Here is a 15,007-nt window from a genome sequence, read left to right on the forward strand (position 1 = left end):
ATCAGTACCTGTTTGGGAGAAGGTTCACACTCCTGACGGACCACCGTCCATTGACTTCAATCTTTGGGCCCCACACCGGAATTCCGTCTCTTGCTGCAAGCAGGATGCAAAGGTGGGCTTTACTGTTGTCAGGACACACATGCGACATCAAATATCGCAAATCAGACTTGCACGGCAATGCAAACGGTCTCTCGAGGCTGCCCTTGCCTGTTACTCCCCCAGAGCCTCATCAGATAGACATCTTCTACTTTAGACAAGTGGAGGCAGCACCTGTCACTGCAGTTCAGGTGCGAAGGTACACCCGCAACGATCCAGTCCTGTCTGAGGTAATGGACAATGTCATTCGAGGGAGAGCTATAGGAGATTCTCCTAGTTTGAAACCTTACGTTTCAAAAAGAAATTAGCTCTCCGTCCAGGCAGGTTGTCTTCTCTGGGGACGCTGTGTCATCATTCCGCCACCTCTGAGGGAACCTGTACTGCAACAACTTCATACAGGCCACAGTGGGATGGTTCGGATGAAGGAAATGGCAAGAAGCTACTTCTGGTGGCCAGGTCTCGATGGAATATTGAGGAGAAAGCCAAAACATGTTCCCCGTGTCAAAGGGTCCGGAATGTTCCACAGCTGGCAACCCTACACCCCTGGGATTGGCCTGAAGAAGTGTGGCAGCGAGTACATGTGGACTTCGCCGGTCCTTTCGAAGAGAAGATGTTTATGGTGGTTGTGGACGCTCGTAGCAAGTGGCCGGAGGTCACTGTGATGAGGTCTACCACGGCAGAGAAAACAATTGAGAAACTTGGTGAGATGTTCAGCCGTTATAGCTCACCGGAACAACTCGTAAGTGACAATGGTCCACAATTTGTATCACAGGAGTTTGCAACCTTCCTGCAAGTGAATGGTGTCCAACACATCAGGTCTATGCCCTATCATCCCTCTACTAACGGCCTGGCAGAAAGGTTCGCGCAAACTTTGAAGCACGCCTTGAAGGCATCGCAAGGTCAGGGCTGAATCCACCAATGTCTGAACAGCTTCCTGTTGTCCTACAGGAACGAGCCGCATGCCACAACTTCCCCCGCTTCGCTCATGATGAAGAGGCAGTTGCGGACAAGTTTTGACTTACTCAAACCTCCAAGGGCAGAGCAGGTTGTCCAACGTCAACAACAAGCTCAATTTGAAAGAAGAGAGAAAAGAGCCAAGGAGAGACGGTTTCATCCTGGAGAGCACGTCCTAGCTCGAAACTACAACACTGGACCGAAATGGGTTCCTGCTATGGTGATCGCGCAGATGGGCCCTGTGTCTTACACGGTTGAGACTGCTGAGGACGTCGTCTGGAGAAGACACACTGATCAACTGTTGCTAGGAGCAGAGACAGCCACAGAGGCTCCAACGGCTGGTTGGCCTGAACTGTTTCCAGATGATACCGCAAACCAGCATCCTTTGCCACAGTGCTCTTCTCCAACACAGGAAGTCAAAGAGACTGTTCCACCTGTGCAAACTCCTGACTTTCGACTGACACAGGCACCTTCTCTATCTAGGCCTGTGTCAATGCCTACTGCTGTGGAAGCCAGCGATGACCGCCGGTATCCTGTCAGAGAGCGGCGGCCTCCAAGACGCTTGGATCTGTAGGCTTAGTGACTTACCCACAAGACTGGGGCAGAATAAACCCCAGGGTAAAGTCAGGGTTTGAGGCAGTCTACCTCTACCCTTGGTCAGTTGAGTGCATTGAAAGTAACTTACCTGTTGAGGAATAATGTGGACATTTCATTTAAGAGAGAAGGAATATGTTATGTATAATGTGTTCTTCTCCCGCCTGCGGTGGCACTGTCACAGCAGATAAATGGTTGGATTTGTTCTCTTGGTTGGGTTTTTGTGCTCTTTGTTCTGTACTCCCCAGAACTTTCGTTTTGAATAAAGAAGCCTCATGTTTGCAATCTCGGGGCGCTTTCTGAGCACTAATTGTGTCTAGGTATAACGGCATAGGTACAGACACAACAAATATCTACATAGATTTTACAAAAGTGTCACAATGTGTAGGCTTCCTTGGAACAATGAGTCCAGGCATTGTTCAAGTACCTGTTTGTTGAAACATGCAGGTTCTCCATTTACTCCTGTGTTTTAACATGCAGCTTTCAATCACATATTTTAAATGATTAACCAACACAGCAGAGAGTGAGTCTTGGCGGAAATGTTTAAAGAAAGCCACATTAGGCTGTATTTTCATGTTGACAGGCAACAGCCATGGCTGAGGAGGTAACAGCAGTTAGTAGGTGATGCTTTGTCAGTGCAGAATGTCAGAAATTCTGTTTATTTTTCTTCTTGGGTCATAATAAGTTAAGTAATGATATATTAATAAGGTGGATGTTGCATACATTGAAACAACAGAAGATTTTCTGTTAGCCATGTGCACAGTTCAATGGACAGGTGAAAAGAAGCAAGTGAAGCAGTAGTTCATTAAAACTGAGATCGTGGCCCACAATGATTTTATCCTTAATTGTAGGAAGACTAAATTCATCAAAAAAAACATGGTGTTTCTTCTGCATGTTGTCTTTCTGTGTTGAACAAAATTTTCACTGCAACAAATGCAGTTTCTCAATAAATATTGTTCTAAATTTGTTTCCCCAATTCAACCATTCCCAGTGAAAAGTCAGTGACCAAAGTCAATTAATTCGTAATGCAGTGAAGATATGCTGGTGTGTAAACTGTTCATTACAAGTAAATACAGTAGCTGAATAACACTATGATGCACTTGGCTCAGCAGACTTTCAGGTGAAGTTTTAAACCAGTATATTTGCTTCTTGTACAAATTAACAATCTACAGTGAAAATTTCAGAAACCATAACACTTGAACAAATGAGCTCAGTTTACATTCAAGCAAATTAGGTAATGATGGAAGATGAATGAAACTTTAAATTGTTAATTTTCTTTTTTCCTTTTGTTCCTATAGCTTGTTGTTCACAAAGTAAGTAACCCTCATTGAGTATCACAACAGCCATAGTTTTAAACTGATTTGTTACTTAAATGATGTTCTTAAGTACTAACTGCTTTTGCATTGTTGCAGGAAGAGGAGAATGCCCTGCATACCCCATGGAGCTGGCATTCGCTCTGGACATGTCTACAGATGTCACACTATCTATATTTGAAAGGATGAAGGGAATTGTAATAAATTTTCTACAGAATATTAACATAGCTGAAAGCAACTGTCCCACCGGTGCCCGTGTGGCGGTTCTTACATACAATAATGTAGCAAGGCCTTTCATTCGATTTTCAGACTTTAAGAAAAAACAGTTACTTCTGAAAGAAATAGAAGAACTAGCACATGAACGATCAACCAGAAGACGGAATATCGGCTTTGGTATGCAGTTTGTTGCAAGAAATACTTTTAAACGAGTTCGTAATGGTGTCCTTGTGAGGAAAATAGCTGTGTTTATCACTAATGGTGTATCCAAAGACATAAACGCCATTGCTACAGCTGCCTCACAGTTCAGTGCTTCAGGTATCATTCCAGTCATCATCTCCTTTAAAAACATCCCAGAAGTAGAACGGGCTTTTAAGGTAAGAAAACTATTTCCTCATCCATTACATTCCATAACAGTGGGTAAGATAAGTAATTAGCCTGGACACAAGGGACAATCCCATTATGTGCCAATATAGGGTGTGTAATAGTCTCAAGTGTGTGCTGTACACTGTGCATGAGAAGTAAGCTGGTAAAAACTGTGCACTATCTTAGCTTTTTCAATAACCTGCCTTGCATTCTGTTGTCGATATTAATGGTTGTTTAAGTTCTTCATATGACATCCCTCAGTATCTTTTCCAAACAAATGGAACAATTAACCCATATAAAACAAACAGATTCATGCCAACATCAAAATACTGGACAGAGGAATATTATACAAGTGCATAATGCATTGTCTTTCAATATCAGCAACAGTAATTTCTGGTATTTAAAAAAAAAAATCAATGACTATTCTGTTTCATTTTTCAGTTCTGCTACCCTCTGAATCCTCCGATAAACTTTTTCATAGCTCCAAGTTTTGATATTCTGGGGTTTTACATCTCTGTACTGCAATTATTGACCTTTAATATAATACCAAAGCTAATTATACAAAGGTCAATACAACCAAAGTATTCTTTCACTTCCACTTTACAAATCAATTCTGATTGACTGCTGAAGACTAAATCAAATACAAGATCTGCACCTGTATTCTGCTTCATATGTTAAGAAATCATCTGATTACTTCTATCAATCTGTGTGCACTTTCAATCCTCCCCTCTGGTTGTCTCCAGCCTGATCACTTTATTTTTGGTACTTTGGAATCTCTCACTATTATCTCCATACAATTTGTTCCAGGCTCCTTTAGCTATACAGCTATACTGCTTTCTATTCAGCTGTTCAGGTTCAACTGGTCATTGATAGCATTTTCCAGTTGCCTTCATCACTCTACACAGATTATTTCTGTTGTCTCTTCTTCTTCTGTTGTTACATATGCACTCTTGACAGCAATAATATTCTGCATTAACAGTAACAGCAGTCCTACACCTAACTTCATCTTTAAGAATCATTCCACACCTTTTTAGCATCATCTCATGTCCATCCAAGTCATATTTCTGTGATGCTAAAAATGTCAATATTTTCATTGGCTTATTCCTATTGTTTCGTGCATTACTATAAAAACATTTTTCTTCAACATCCTTCTTCCCCTATTTGATGTTTTTTTGTTATACTTGCATTCCCATCTTTGCGCTGAGCAACATCTTTCCACACCTGATTAGCCACAGTCATCTATATCTACAAAAGGATTATCTCCTCTCACCAATGAATATAGTTTAAATTAATTTCAATTCCTACATTGGCATTTTAGGTAAACAATTTAGCTCCTTGTACAGTATGAAGACTTTACTTCCTCTGCAAGTTCCTTCAACCGAAAAAGTTCCCCCAGTTATCAAGTCAATCCCTTCCTACACACACCATTTTACTAACTAATTGTTACAGAGAATTATCCTGATCATTTTTTATGAAAGTACTGTAATCAACTCAGATACCATTACCTTTTCACTTTGTTCTCCTGATGTTGGTAAATAATAGTAAGCCCCCCACTCCTCTCTTTACCACCCCCCCTCCAACGTGATCCACATTTTGATGCAGTTGACATTCTCTCTAAAGGATTATAATTCATCACAAGATCGCTCTGACTACTTTACCTGATTGACACTGTTAATTCCTGCAGAGATCCTAAAACAGAGGATTTGCAGGCCATACATCCACACAATGTTAAGGGCCTCAAATGAATTCCATTTCGATACACTCTAATAAAAGGTAGTGACTGCATTTGATACGCAAAGTTCCAGTAAGGTAGCCATGAATATTCTCAGCACCCTTTTAGATCAGCACTCCAGTAGCTTCCGAGTCAAATTTGAAGGGCAACTTGCTGAGTTATGTGGCTCAGAATGGAAGGAAAAGAAATGATAAGATTCCAAGCCTAAGAAGAAGGAACAGGTAAAGTCTGATCTAGGATAGACCTTAAGAATATGAAAAAGTCTGCAGTGAGAAAAGGACATTTATCCCATCAATGGTGCTCCATTCAGAATCCCCGGCTCCATTCATATATGATCATTCTATCATGGACTGCCAGGCACCACCACCCCCTTGTTGGTTCCCAATTTTAAGGAACACTAAATTCCTTCCTTCACCTCTCTTGGGGAGGTTGGGGGGAGCGGGGGGGAGGAAATCAAGTATTGCAGTGAATAGCTCTATGATCTTCAATTCACTTTCTCAACAGATTTCAATCTAGCTCTTTTTTTTCCAAAATGTCACTTGAATTGGGTTGATTCAACTTTAACTTTTACTTCAAAGGCCTGTACCATGTCTCCTTCAGTTTAGTTGTTTGAACCTTTCTTTATAAATTAGTCCCATAAAGCCTGGAATTATTTTGGTCTCTCTTCTGTAAACCCTTTCTAATACATCCCTATCCTTTTTGGACAGAGGACAACCAAAACTGTATGTTGTAATCTAAAGATAACCTCACAATTAATCGATACTAATTGTTGCGTCCGTGTATAACAAGACACAGACTGCGGAGAACGGTACAACAGGTGTTTACTCAACGTGGCTCACAGTGGAACTGATCTGTACAGATAACTACTCAGGGCTATATACAGGTGTGGTCACTGCCGGTACTGCAGTATACATGAGCTGTAAAAGGTAGTTCCCCACTTAAAGGTATATACATTACAATTCCTCCCCTTTTAGATTAACAGTACCATAACACTCATTTAACAATTAAATATCAAACTAATTACAATTAACACTTTTAACATGCAACATTAGCTGAAAATAGTCTATTTATATATTCAGTCTTTCGGGAGGCTTCCTGATCCTTTCTGGATAGCGCCTTTCCCGAGTGTCTTGCTCTTGGTGCGGAGGCGATTCTGGCCCCCTGTCGTCGGTTGGTTCATCAGCTTCCGATGCTACTGTTTCTGGGGTAGATGCTACCTGTACGTCGGGTTCATCACCAGGTACGTATGGGCGAGGCATGGGGTTGACTTGTTCCTGTGACTCTAGGATCTGGTCAGCATGGCGTCTCATGATGCTCTCTCCAACGTCCACTGTGTACATTAGTGGGCCCTGCCGTGTGCATATTGTTCCTGGCTGCCATTTTTCTGTTCGGTAGTTGCGGGCCAAGACTGGTTGCCCTACATTGAAGCTCCTTGTTGGCTTCTCATGGATGTGCTGGAACTGCTTACTCTCAACATCTCTTCGTACGTTTGGTCTGAGCAAATCCAGGCGAGATCTTAACCTTCGGTTAAAGAACATCATGGCTGGGGCCTGGTTGGTGACTGCATGTGTCGCATTCCGGTAGGCGAACAGGAAATTGTCCACCTTGTGCTGCAGCGGAATGTTGTCATTGTACATAGCCTTTATTGCCTTCTTAAAGGTTTGTACGAACCTCTCAGCCAATCCATTTGTGGCTGGATGATACGGGGGCGGATGTGTAATGCCTTACCCCATTCTTTTTCAAGAACCTCCGGAACTCTTCGGACACAAACTGTGGTCCGTTGTCGGAGCAAATCTGTTCTGGCAAGCCATTCCTGGCAAAAATGGTCCGTAGGACTGCAATAGTTTTCTCCGTGGTGGTGGAGGACATTTTGATCACCTCAGGCCATTTCGAGTGCGCATCCACGGCTATTAAAAACATTGAGTCCATGAATGGACCAGCAAAATCAATATGCACCCATTGCCATGGAGATGAGGGCCACTCCCATGGGTGTAGAGGGGCCTGTGGTGGTGCATTTTGGACTTTCTGGCATCCTGAGCAACTCTTGGTCAGGTCCTCGATTTGTTTATCGATTCCCGGCCACCACACATAAGCCCTGGCTAGGCTTTTCATTTTTACCCCTCCCAGATGACCCTCATGAAGCTCATTGAGCACTCTATCCCTTAACTTGGGTGGAATTACCACTCGGGATCCACACATCAAGGTCCCCCGGCACACTGACAGCTGTTCTCTCCTTGTCAAGAATGCTGGCAACAGTGAGTCGCCATGTGCTGGCCATCCCTTCACCGTCAAATCATATACCCGAGACAGTGTCGGGTCATTTCGGGTTTCCTTTTCGATACAAGCGTTAGTTACTGGTAGATATTCAACTATAGTTGAATGGAATATTTCGACAGGATCCACTGCTGGTGCTTCCTCCGCAGTAGGCAGTGGCAGGTGTGATAGCCCATCAGCATTTCCATGCTGTTTCGTGCCCTTATATTCAATCTCATAGTGGTGCGCCCCTAGAAAAAGTGACCATCTTTGTAGTCGTTGCGCAGTCATCACCGGAACGCCCTTCTTCAGATTAAAAATGGAGACAAGAGGCTGGTGATCCGTCAGCAAGGTGAATTTCTGCCCGTGCAGATAGTGATTGAACTTTTTCACTCCCCACACTAGGCTGAGGGCCTCCCTGTCAATCTGGGCGTAGTCACGCTCGGCTGAGGTTAGTGATCGTGACGCAAAGACTATTGGCCTCTCTGAGCCGTCTGAGAATTTGTGCGACAGCACCGCTCCAATGCCGTAGGGTGATGCATCACATGCCAACCGAATTGGTAATGCTGGGTTGTAATGGGCCAATACCTCTTTCGATGTGATTAGTGTTTTGCTCTTCTGGAAAGCTCGTCTACATTCGTCACTCCACTTCCATGGCACCCCAGTTTGCAATAGGGTGTTCAGTGGGTGTAGTATTGTAGACAAATTTGGCAAGCTTACCAGCCCGAGGAACGACCTCAGTTGTGACACATTTTCCGGTGCTGGAGTCTTGACTACTGCCTCAATCTTCTCTGGGGACTTATGTAACCCCTCTTTATCGATAACGTGGCCACAATACGAGATCTGTTTTCTAAAAAACTCGCATTTGGGGCGGTTAGCTCGGAGCCCATATTCCTGCAATCTAGTGAGCACCTGCTCCAGGTTGGCAAGGTGATCACTGTCATTTTCGCCCGTGACCAGGATGTCGTCCAAATAACACTGGGTCCCTGGGATCCCTTGCAGGACTTGTTCCATTGCCCCCTGCCAAATAGCCGGAGCTGATGCTACCCCGAATACCAGCCGGTTGTATTGGTAGAGACCTTTATGGGTGTTGATTGTGAGGTATTTTTTTGATGCTTCTTCTACCTCCATTTGCAGATACGCCTGGGCCAGATCAATCTTAGTGCAGCGTTTCCCTCCAGATAGCGAGGCGAAAATATCTTCAATCCGCGGAAGCGGATATTGTACGGTGTGAAGGACCGGGTTCACTGTTACCTTAAAGTCCCCACAGATGCGAACCTTCCTTGGTTCCCCAGGCGTGCTGCTCAACGACTTTTTCATCACAGGGACGATGGGTGTAGCCCACTCGCTCCAGTCTACCTTGGACAGTACACCTGAACGTTCCAGACTCTCCAGCTCTGCTTCGACGGCTGTGCGGATCGCATAAGGTACCGGTCTGGCCTTAAAAAATTTTGGGCTTGCGTTTTCTTCAATTTTAATCGTCGCTGTCATGCCTTTTAGTGTTCCGAGTCCTTGCTGGAACACTTCTTTTGTGTCAGTTAGGATCTTTGACAGTCGCCCAGGTGTGACGTCGTCATCCTTTTTGTCAGCCAGTCAGTGCCTGTGTGGAATGCCAATCCAGTTGTATTTTCTGGATCCATTCATGTCCCAGTAATGGTGGTACGTGTACGTCTTCAAAATAATTTTTGTGTCTCTCAAGGGTATGTGTGAGAATAGCCGCTCGTAGTCCCATCGGTTTATGACTGTTAGGGCTGATCCTGTGTCCAATTCCATCTTTACCTGGACTCCTGCTATCTTGAGAGCGACCCAAATGGTTCGGTGATCCTCCGTTGTGATCACATTATGTAGTTTCAGACAACTCAGTTCCCTGCTTTCGGAGTCATTATCACTCTTTTGTTCGTCTGAACTATTCTCCGTCACCTTATGTACCTTCTTGTACTTTTCTTTGGTAGGTTTCTTATTGCTGGTTTTCTTTCCCGACCTGCAGACTCGTGCTATGTGTCCTACTTTTCCACACTGTCTGCACACTTTGTCTTTGAACCAGCAATCATTCTGGTCATGTGTTGTTCTGCCGCAGCGATAGCACTTCTCTGTTCCATATGACTTTTCGTTTGTGACATATTCTTGCGGTCTCTGTTGTATCTCTGCAGCGCCCCGTGCTGCTGCTTCATATGATACCGCAATGCTGAAAGACTTTTCCAGCGTAAGGTCCTTTTCAGATAAAAGCTGTTTCTGGGTTCCTTCACTTTGAAGCCCACACACAAACTTGTCCCTTAAGGTATCTGCCAGTCCCGCTCCAAACTGGCGTGTTTCGATAGTTTGCGCAGTTCTGTTAAATAATCAGCATTGCTTTCATCCTTATGCTGGTTCCGCTTGTGAAACTTGAATCTTTCTGCTATCAGCAGCGGTGTGGGGTTTAAATGTTCCTTTAGTATCGTTACTATGTCTTCAAAACTCTTTTCCATTGGCTTCGTTGGGGTTACTAGATTTCGTAATAAACCATACGTCTTTGCACCCATTAAATTTAACAATACCGACGCTTTCTTGTCATCTGACGCCTCATTTGCCTTGCAGTACACCTCTATTCGTTTGACATATGTAGTCCAATCTTCGACTTCATTGTCAAATGCAGTGATACTGCCACTCTTCGGCATTTTGGGTGTGGTTTAAAATGGTGTCTCCCAATGGCTTAAAATGGCATCTCCCGTGCTTTCCTTCCTCCCCCGCTGCTGCCAACGCTGCTCCCGGCGGTTCTTGTGGCAATGGCGGCGCCCTGTAGGTTTCGCGCGCTTCTCCTGCGCTGCTGCCAACGCCGCTCTCGGCGGTCCTCGTGGCAATGGCGGCACTTCGCAGGTTTCTGCGCATCTCTCTCTCCCTCTCTCCGACGCTGCTCGGCCCCTGAACACCGGCTGCGCCCTGTGTGCTCTGCCCTCTCTCTCTCTCCCCTGTCGACGCTGCTCGGCCCTTTGCTGTGCCGCTCGGTCGGGCTCTAGCCCGCCGCTGTCCGGGAAGGGTCTGCGCACTACCTGTTGCCAGCCCGTTTCACTGGACCACCTCAACTGGAAAGCCAAGCCTGACTCTCGACAGCCTCCCCCGCAATTCTCGAGTCTCTGCTGGATGACTGGGCGGTTGCCCGTGGTCGACGCCCGAGTCTCTGGCCTTGACCTCCAATCCACTGATCTCCAGGAACGAATCCCCGGGAGGTGATGCAGAGTTGCAGGTAGGTTCGAACTTGCCTCGTCGCCAATGTTGCGTCCGTGTATAATAAGACACAGACTGCGGAGAACGGTACAACAGGTGTTTACTCAACGTGGCTCACAGTGGAACTGATCTGTACAGAATGATACAGCAGAGAAGGAGGCCATTCAGCCCATCGTGCCTTTGAAAGAGCTATCCAATTAGTCCCACACCCCAACTCTTTCCCCATAGCCCAGGGGTATATACAGGTGTGGTCACTGCCGGTACTGCAGTATACATGAGCTGTAAAAGATAGTTCCCCACTTAAAGGTATATACATTACACTAATATAACTTGTTTGGACTTGTAATCCAATGCTTTCCAGAAGTACTCCCAGTAGCTTATTTTCTTTATTGATAACTGCTTCACATAGATGCTTTCAGCATATGATCACTCATCATTCCCATTTCATTCCTTTTAGCCTGTTAATGGTTTATAAATAGGGCTTTTCATGTCAACTACATTTACTGTATCTGTTGCTATATTGCTTACTCTACATTATCATAGAATGATACAGCAGAGAAGGAGGCCATTCAGCCCATCGTGCCTTTGAAAGAGCTATCCAATTAGTCCCACACCCCAACTCTTTCCCCATAGCCCAGCACATATTTCCTTTTCAAGTATTTGACCATTTCCTTTTTGAAAGTTATTTTTGAATCTGCTTCCACCACACTTCAGGCAGTGCATTCCAGATCATAGCAACTCGCTGCATAAAAAATATTTCTGCATGTTGCGTCTGATTCTTTTGCCAATCACCTATAATCTGTGTCCTCAGGTTACAGACCCTTCTGCCACTGGAAACAGTTTCTCCTTATTTATTCTATCAAAACCCTTCAAGATTTGGAACACCTGTATCAAATCTCCTCTTAACCTTCTCTGCTCTAAAGAGAACAACCCCAGTTTCTCTAGTCTCTCCATACAAGTCTTTCATCCCTGGTACCATTCTAACAAATCTCCTCTGCACCCTCTCTAAGGCCTTGACGTCCTTCCTAAAGTGTGGTTCCCAGAATTGACCACAATACTCCAACTGGGGCCTAACCAGTGTTTTATAAAGGTTTAGCATAACTTCCTTGCTTTTGTATTTTATGCCTGTACTTATAAAGCCAAGGATCCTGTATGCCTTCTCAACCTGTCCTGCCACCATCAAAGATTTGTGTTCATGTACCCCCTTTAAAATTGTACTATTTAGTTTGTACTGCCTCTCCTCATTCTTCCTACCAAAATGAATCACTTCACACTTCTCTGTGTTAAATTTCATCTGCCATGTGTCTGCCCATTTCACCAGTCTTTCTATGTCCTCCCGAAGTCTGTTACTATCTTCCTCACTGTTTACTACATTTCCGAGTTTAGTGTGATCTGCAAACTTTGAAATTATGCCCTGTCATAGCCAAGTCCAGGCCATTAATATATATCAAAAAGAACAGTGGTCGCAACACTGACCCCTAGGGGACACCACAGCACACTTCCCTCCAGTCTGAAAAACAACCGTTCACCATTACTCTCTGCTTCTGTCCTTTAGCCAATTTTGTATCCACGGAGCCACTGCCCCTTTAATCCCATGGGGTTTAATTTTGCTAACTAGTCTATTATGTGGTACTTTATCAAACGCATTTTGAAAGTCTATATACACATCATCAACCGGACTACCCTCATCTATACTTCATAAATTGGCATTGGCAGCCTCTTCTTGTTTAGTGAAGACAGATGCAAAGTACTCATTTAGTACCTCAGCCATACCCTCTGCCTCCATAAGAAGATCTCCTTTTTGGTTCCTAATCGGCCCCACCCTTCCTTTATCTACCCTTTTACTATTTATGTGTTTTTAAAGGACTTATGGATTGCCTTTTATGTTACCCACTAATCTATTCTCATAATACACTCTCTTACCATAAGCTTCCTTTATTTATTTCATTTTAATCTCGATACCTTTAGTTATCTAGGGAGTTTAGCTTTGGATATCCTTCCTTTCCCCCTCGTGGGAATGTGTCTAGTCTGTATCTGAACTATCTCTTCTTTGGAAACCTCCCATTGCTCATTTACTGTTTTAACTGCCAATCTTTGATTCCAATCCACCTGGGCCAGATCCCTTTTCAAGTCACTGAAATTAGCCCTCCTCCAGTTGAATATTTTCACATTTGATTTTTCCTTGTCTTTTCCCATAAGCTACTCTAAACCTTGTCATATTAAAATCGATCTACCATATCGACTGATCTACATAATGCGCCCAAGTCTCGGAAGATAATCTATCTCTTTCCTACCAGTTACCTACTGACGATGCTTTGTGTCATCAGATTTACTAAGAGTACTAAAGATACCCCTGCCACATCATTCACAACTATGGGTTACACAACAGATCCTTGTGAAATGTCACCGGTTGCGTTTTCCCCAGGCGGAACATTTATCGTTTATCACCTCTCTCTTCTGTTGCAAATCCAACATTCAGTCCATTGGGACAAATTGACCCCCATTCTTTTTCTACTAGTCTAGTATAAAGATCCAAATACACTACATCTACTAGACTACCCTTGTCTGCTGGTTTAGTTATCTTTTACACTTCTTTGATGAGTTGAATCATACCTAGAAAGACGTGGATATGAAACTGTTGCATAAGTATTTAAGATGAAGAATTGCAACTATATTTTTATTTTCATCTATATGAAAAACAGCCAATAAAGTGGCAAAGATGTTTGTGTCATTTCATGCTTCATAAGCTATATAGGTTCAAAACGGACCTGTCCCACTTGTGGCAAGCTTGGATTTTAAAGGATAAGTCCGGCACGGACTCGATGGGCCAAATGGCTTCCTTCTGTGTCGTTATGACTCAATGACTTATGACTCTATAAGGCGATGATCTGACTTTAGCCAAAGTCTCTACAATTTGAGGTCTCAAGTTTCATATCAGGGGACATTAAGGGCTGGATTTTCTCAGCCCTGAGAAGGCGGGACTGCCGGTAAAGTAGCAGAAAGTGGGGGCGAATGGCAAAACCGCCCCCATCCCGCCTCCGTGTCCTTTTGCCAGGAGTCGGGAAGATGTGCTGCTTCGGGTTCTGTCTCCTGGAGGCGGGAAAGGAATTAAATCCTTTTAACTGCCTGTTAACAGGTAGTTAAAAGACAGAAAAAAGGATTAGTGCCATTTTACCTTCTCAGGTGAAGGCTTCTCAACCTCGGAGAACCCCGCCGGGTTGGAGGAGACGTGAAGGAGGTCTGTGGGGTCGGAGGGACCTGAAAGTAAGATGTAGAGGTGAGTGATGGGTGCAAGTGTAGAGTGGTAAGTATGGAAGGTGAGTGTTAAGTGTTAAAAAAATGTTCACTTACCTTGTTTTTTGCCTGCAGCCTTCATCCACCCTGGATCGGGAGACCCGACATCTTCCTTGTCAATTTCACAGACTGGCTGTTGGATCCTCCGACCCAACAGCCATCTGAAATCTACAAAGTTGAAAGGTTTGATGAGTCCTGAACACAAGGGCTCATCAAACTACAGAGAATGTCAGTGTTTGACAGCTTCACAGAGCTGTCAAACGCTGACATTTCTTCTTTCAAGAAGTCTTGACAGATAACACGTCAGACGTTGGCATGCTCTGTCAGTGACTTTCCCTCTAATTGGCCTGCTGAGCCCGCAGGGCGGGCTTAACAAGGTCAATCGGCAAAATCACGCTGGTTGGCCAGAAGATGATGGAGGCGGGACATTGACCCGACAAGCAGCAGTCCCGCCTCCAACTCGTCTCCATTCACAAAATCCAGCCCGAAGAGTCAACCATGTAAAAGTGTAGCTGAAGTTAGACTGGGTAGGGGTGGCAGGTTCCCTTCTCTGAAGGACATTGGTGAACCAGTTAGGTTTTTACACCAATTGGCAGCTTTCGTAGTCAATATGTAGTTGAATGGCTCTTGTTGGGAATGGTAGTGAAAAGGCCCCATATATTGGCAGAACTCGAGATCCAAACCATTTGTTGTTGTAAGAAATCACATTCTTAGGACTATACCCGTGGTATATGGAGGAGACTTTTAGAGAATTAGAATTACTCCACTCTATGCAAGGAATCCATTTCTTCTTAAGGTACTGTCTTACATTGATGTAAAACAATTTACTGATCAGTTTACTAAGTATTTACTGTGCTTTATTTTGCAATTATTTTATTTTAGACTAATATGTATCTGATACATTGAATAATTAGTCGTCATAACTTGGACTTATGATCTTCTGCTATAATTAGTCTTTGATTTTCTCCTGACAGAGCACATGAAATTG

The 15,007-nt window shown here is 44.0% G+C and overlaps 1 protein-coding gene across 1 annotated transcript in view; it reads left to right on the plus strand.

The window, feature by feature from the left end:
- The window catches only part of LOC147117767 (collagen alpha-6(VI) chain-like), a 206,573-nt gene that overhangs the window by 168,718 nt on the left and 22,848 nt on the right, over positions 1 to 15,007 (plus strand). Inside the window, exons 27-28 of the mRNA XM_085989029.1 lie at positions 2,943 to 2,957; positions 3,057 to 3,550. Coding sequence (XP_085845155.1) covers positions 2,943 to 2,957; positions 3,057 to 3,550 — 509 coding nt within the window. The remainder of the gene's footprint in view (positions 1 to 2,942; positions 2,958 to 3,056; positions 3,551 to 15,007) is intronic.

The sequence above is a fragment of the Somniosus microcephalus genome, chromosome 5, assembly GCF_052327205.1.
Source record: "Somniosus microcephalus isolate GS21.2 chromosome 5, FLI_Smic_1.0, whole genome shotgun sequence".
In the NCBI taxonomy this organism is placed as follows: domain Eukaryota; kingdom Metazoa; phylum Chordata; class Chondrichthyes; order Squaliformes; family Somniosidae; genus Somniosus; species Somniosus microcephalus.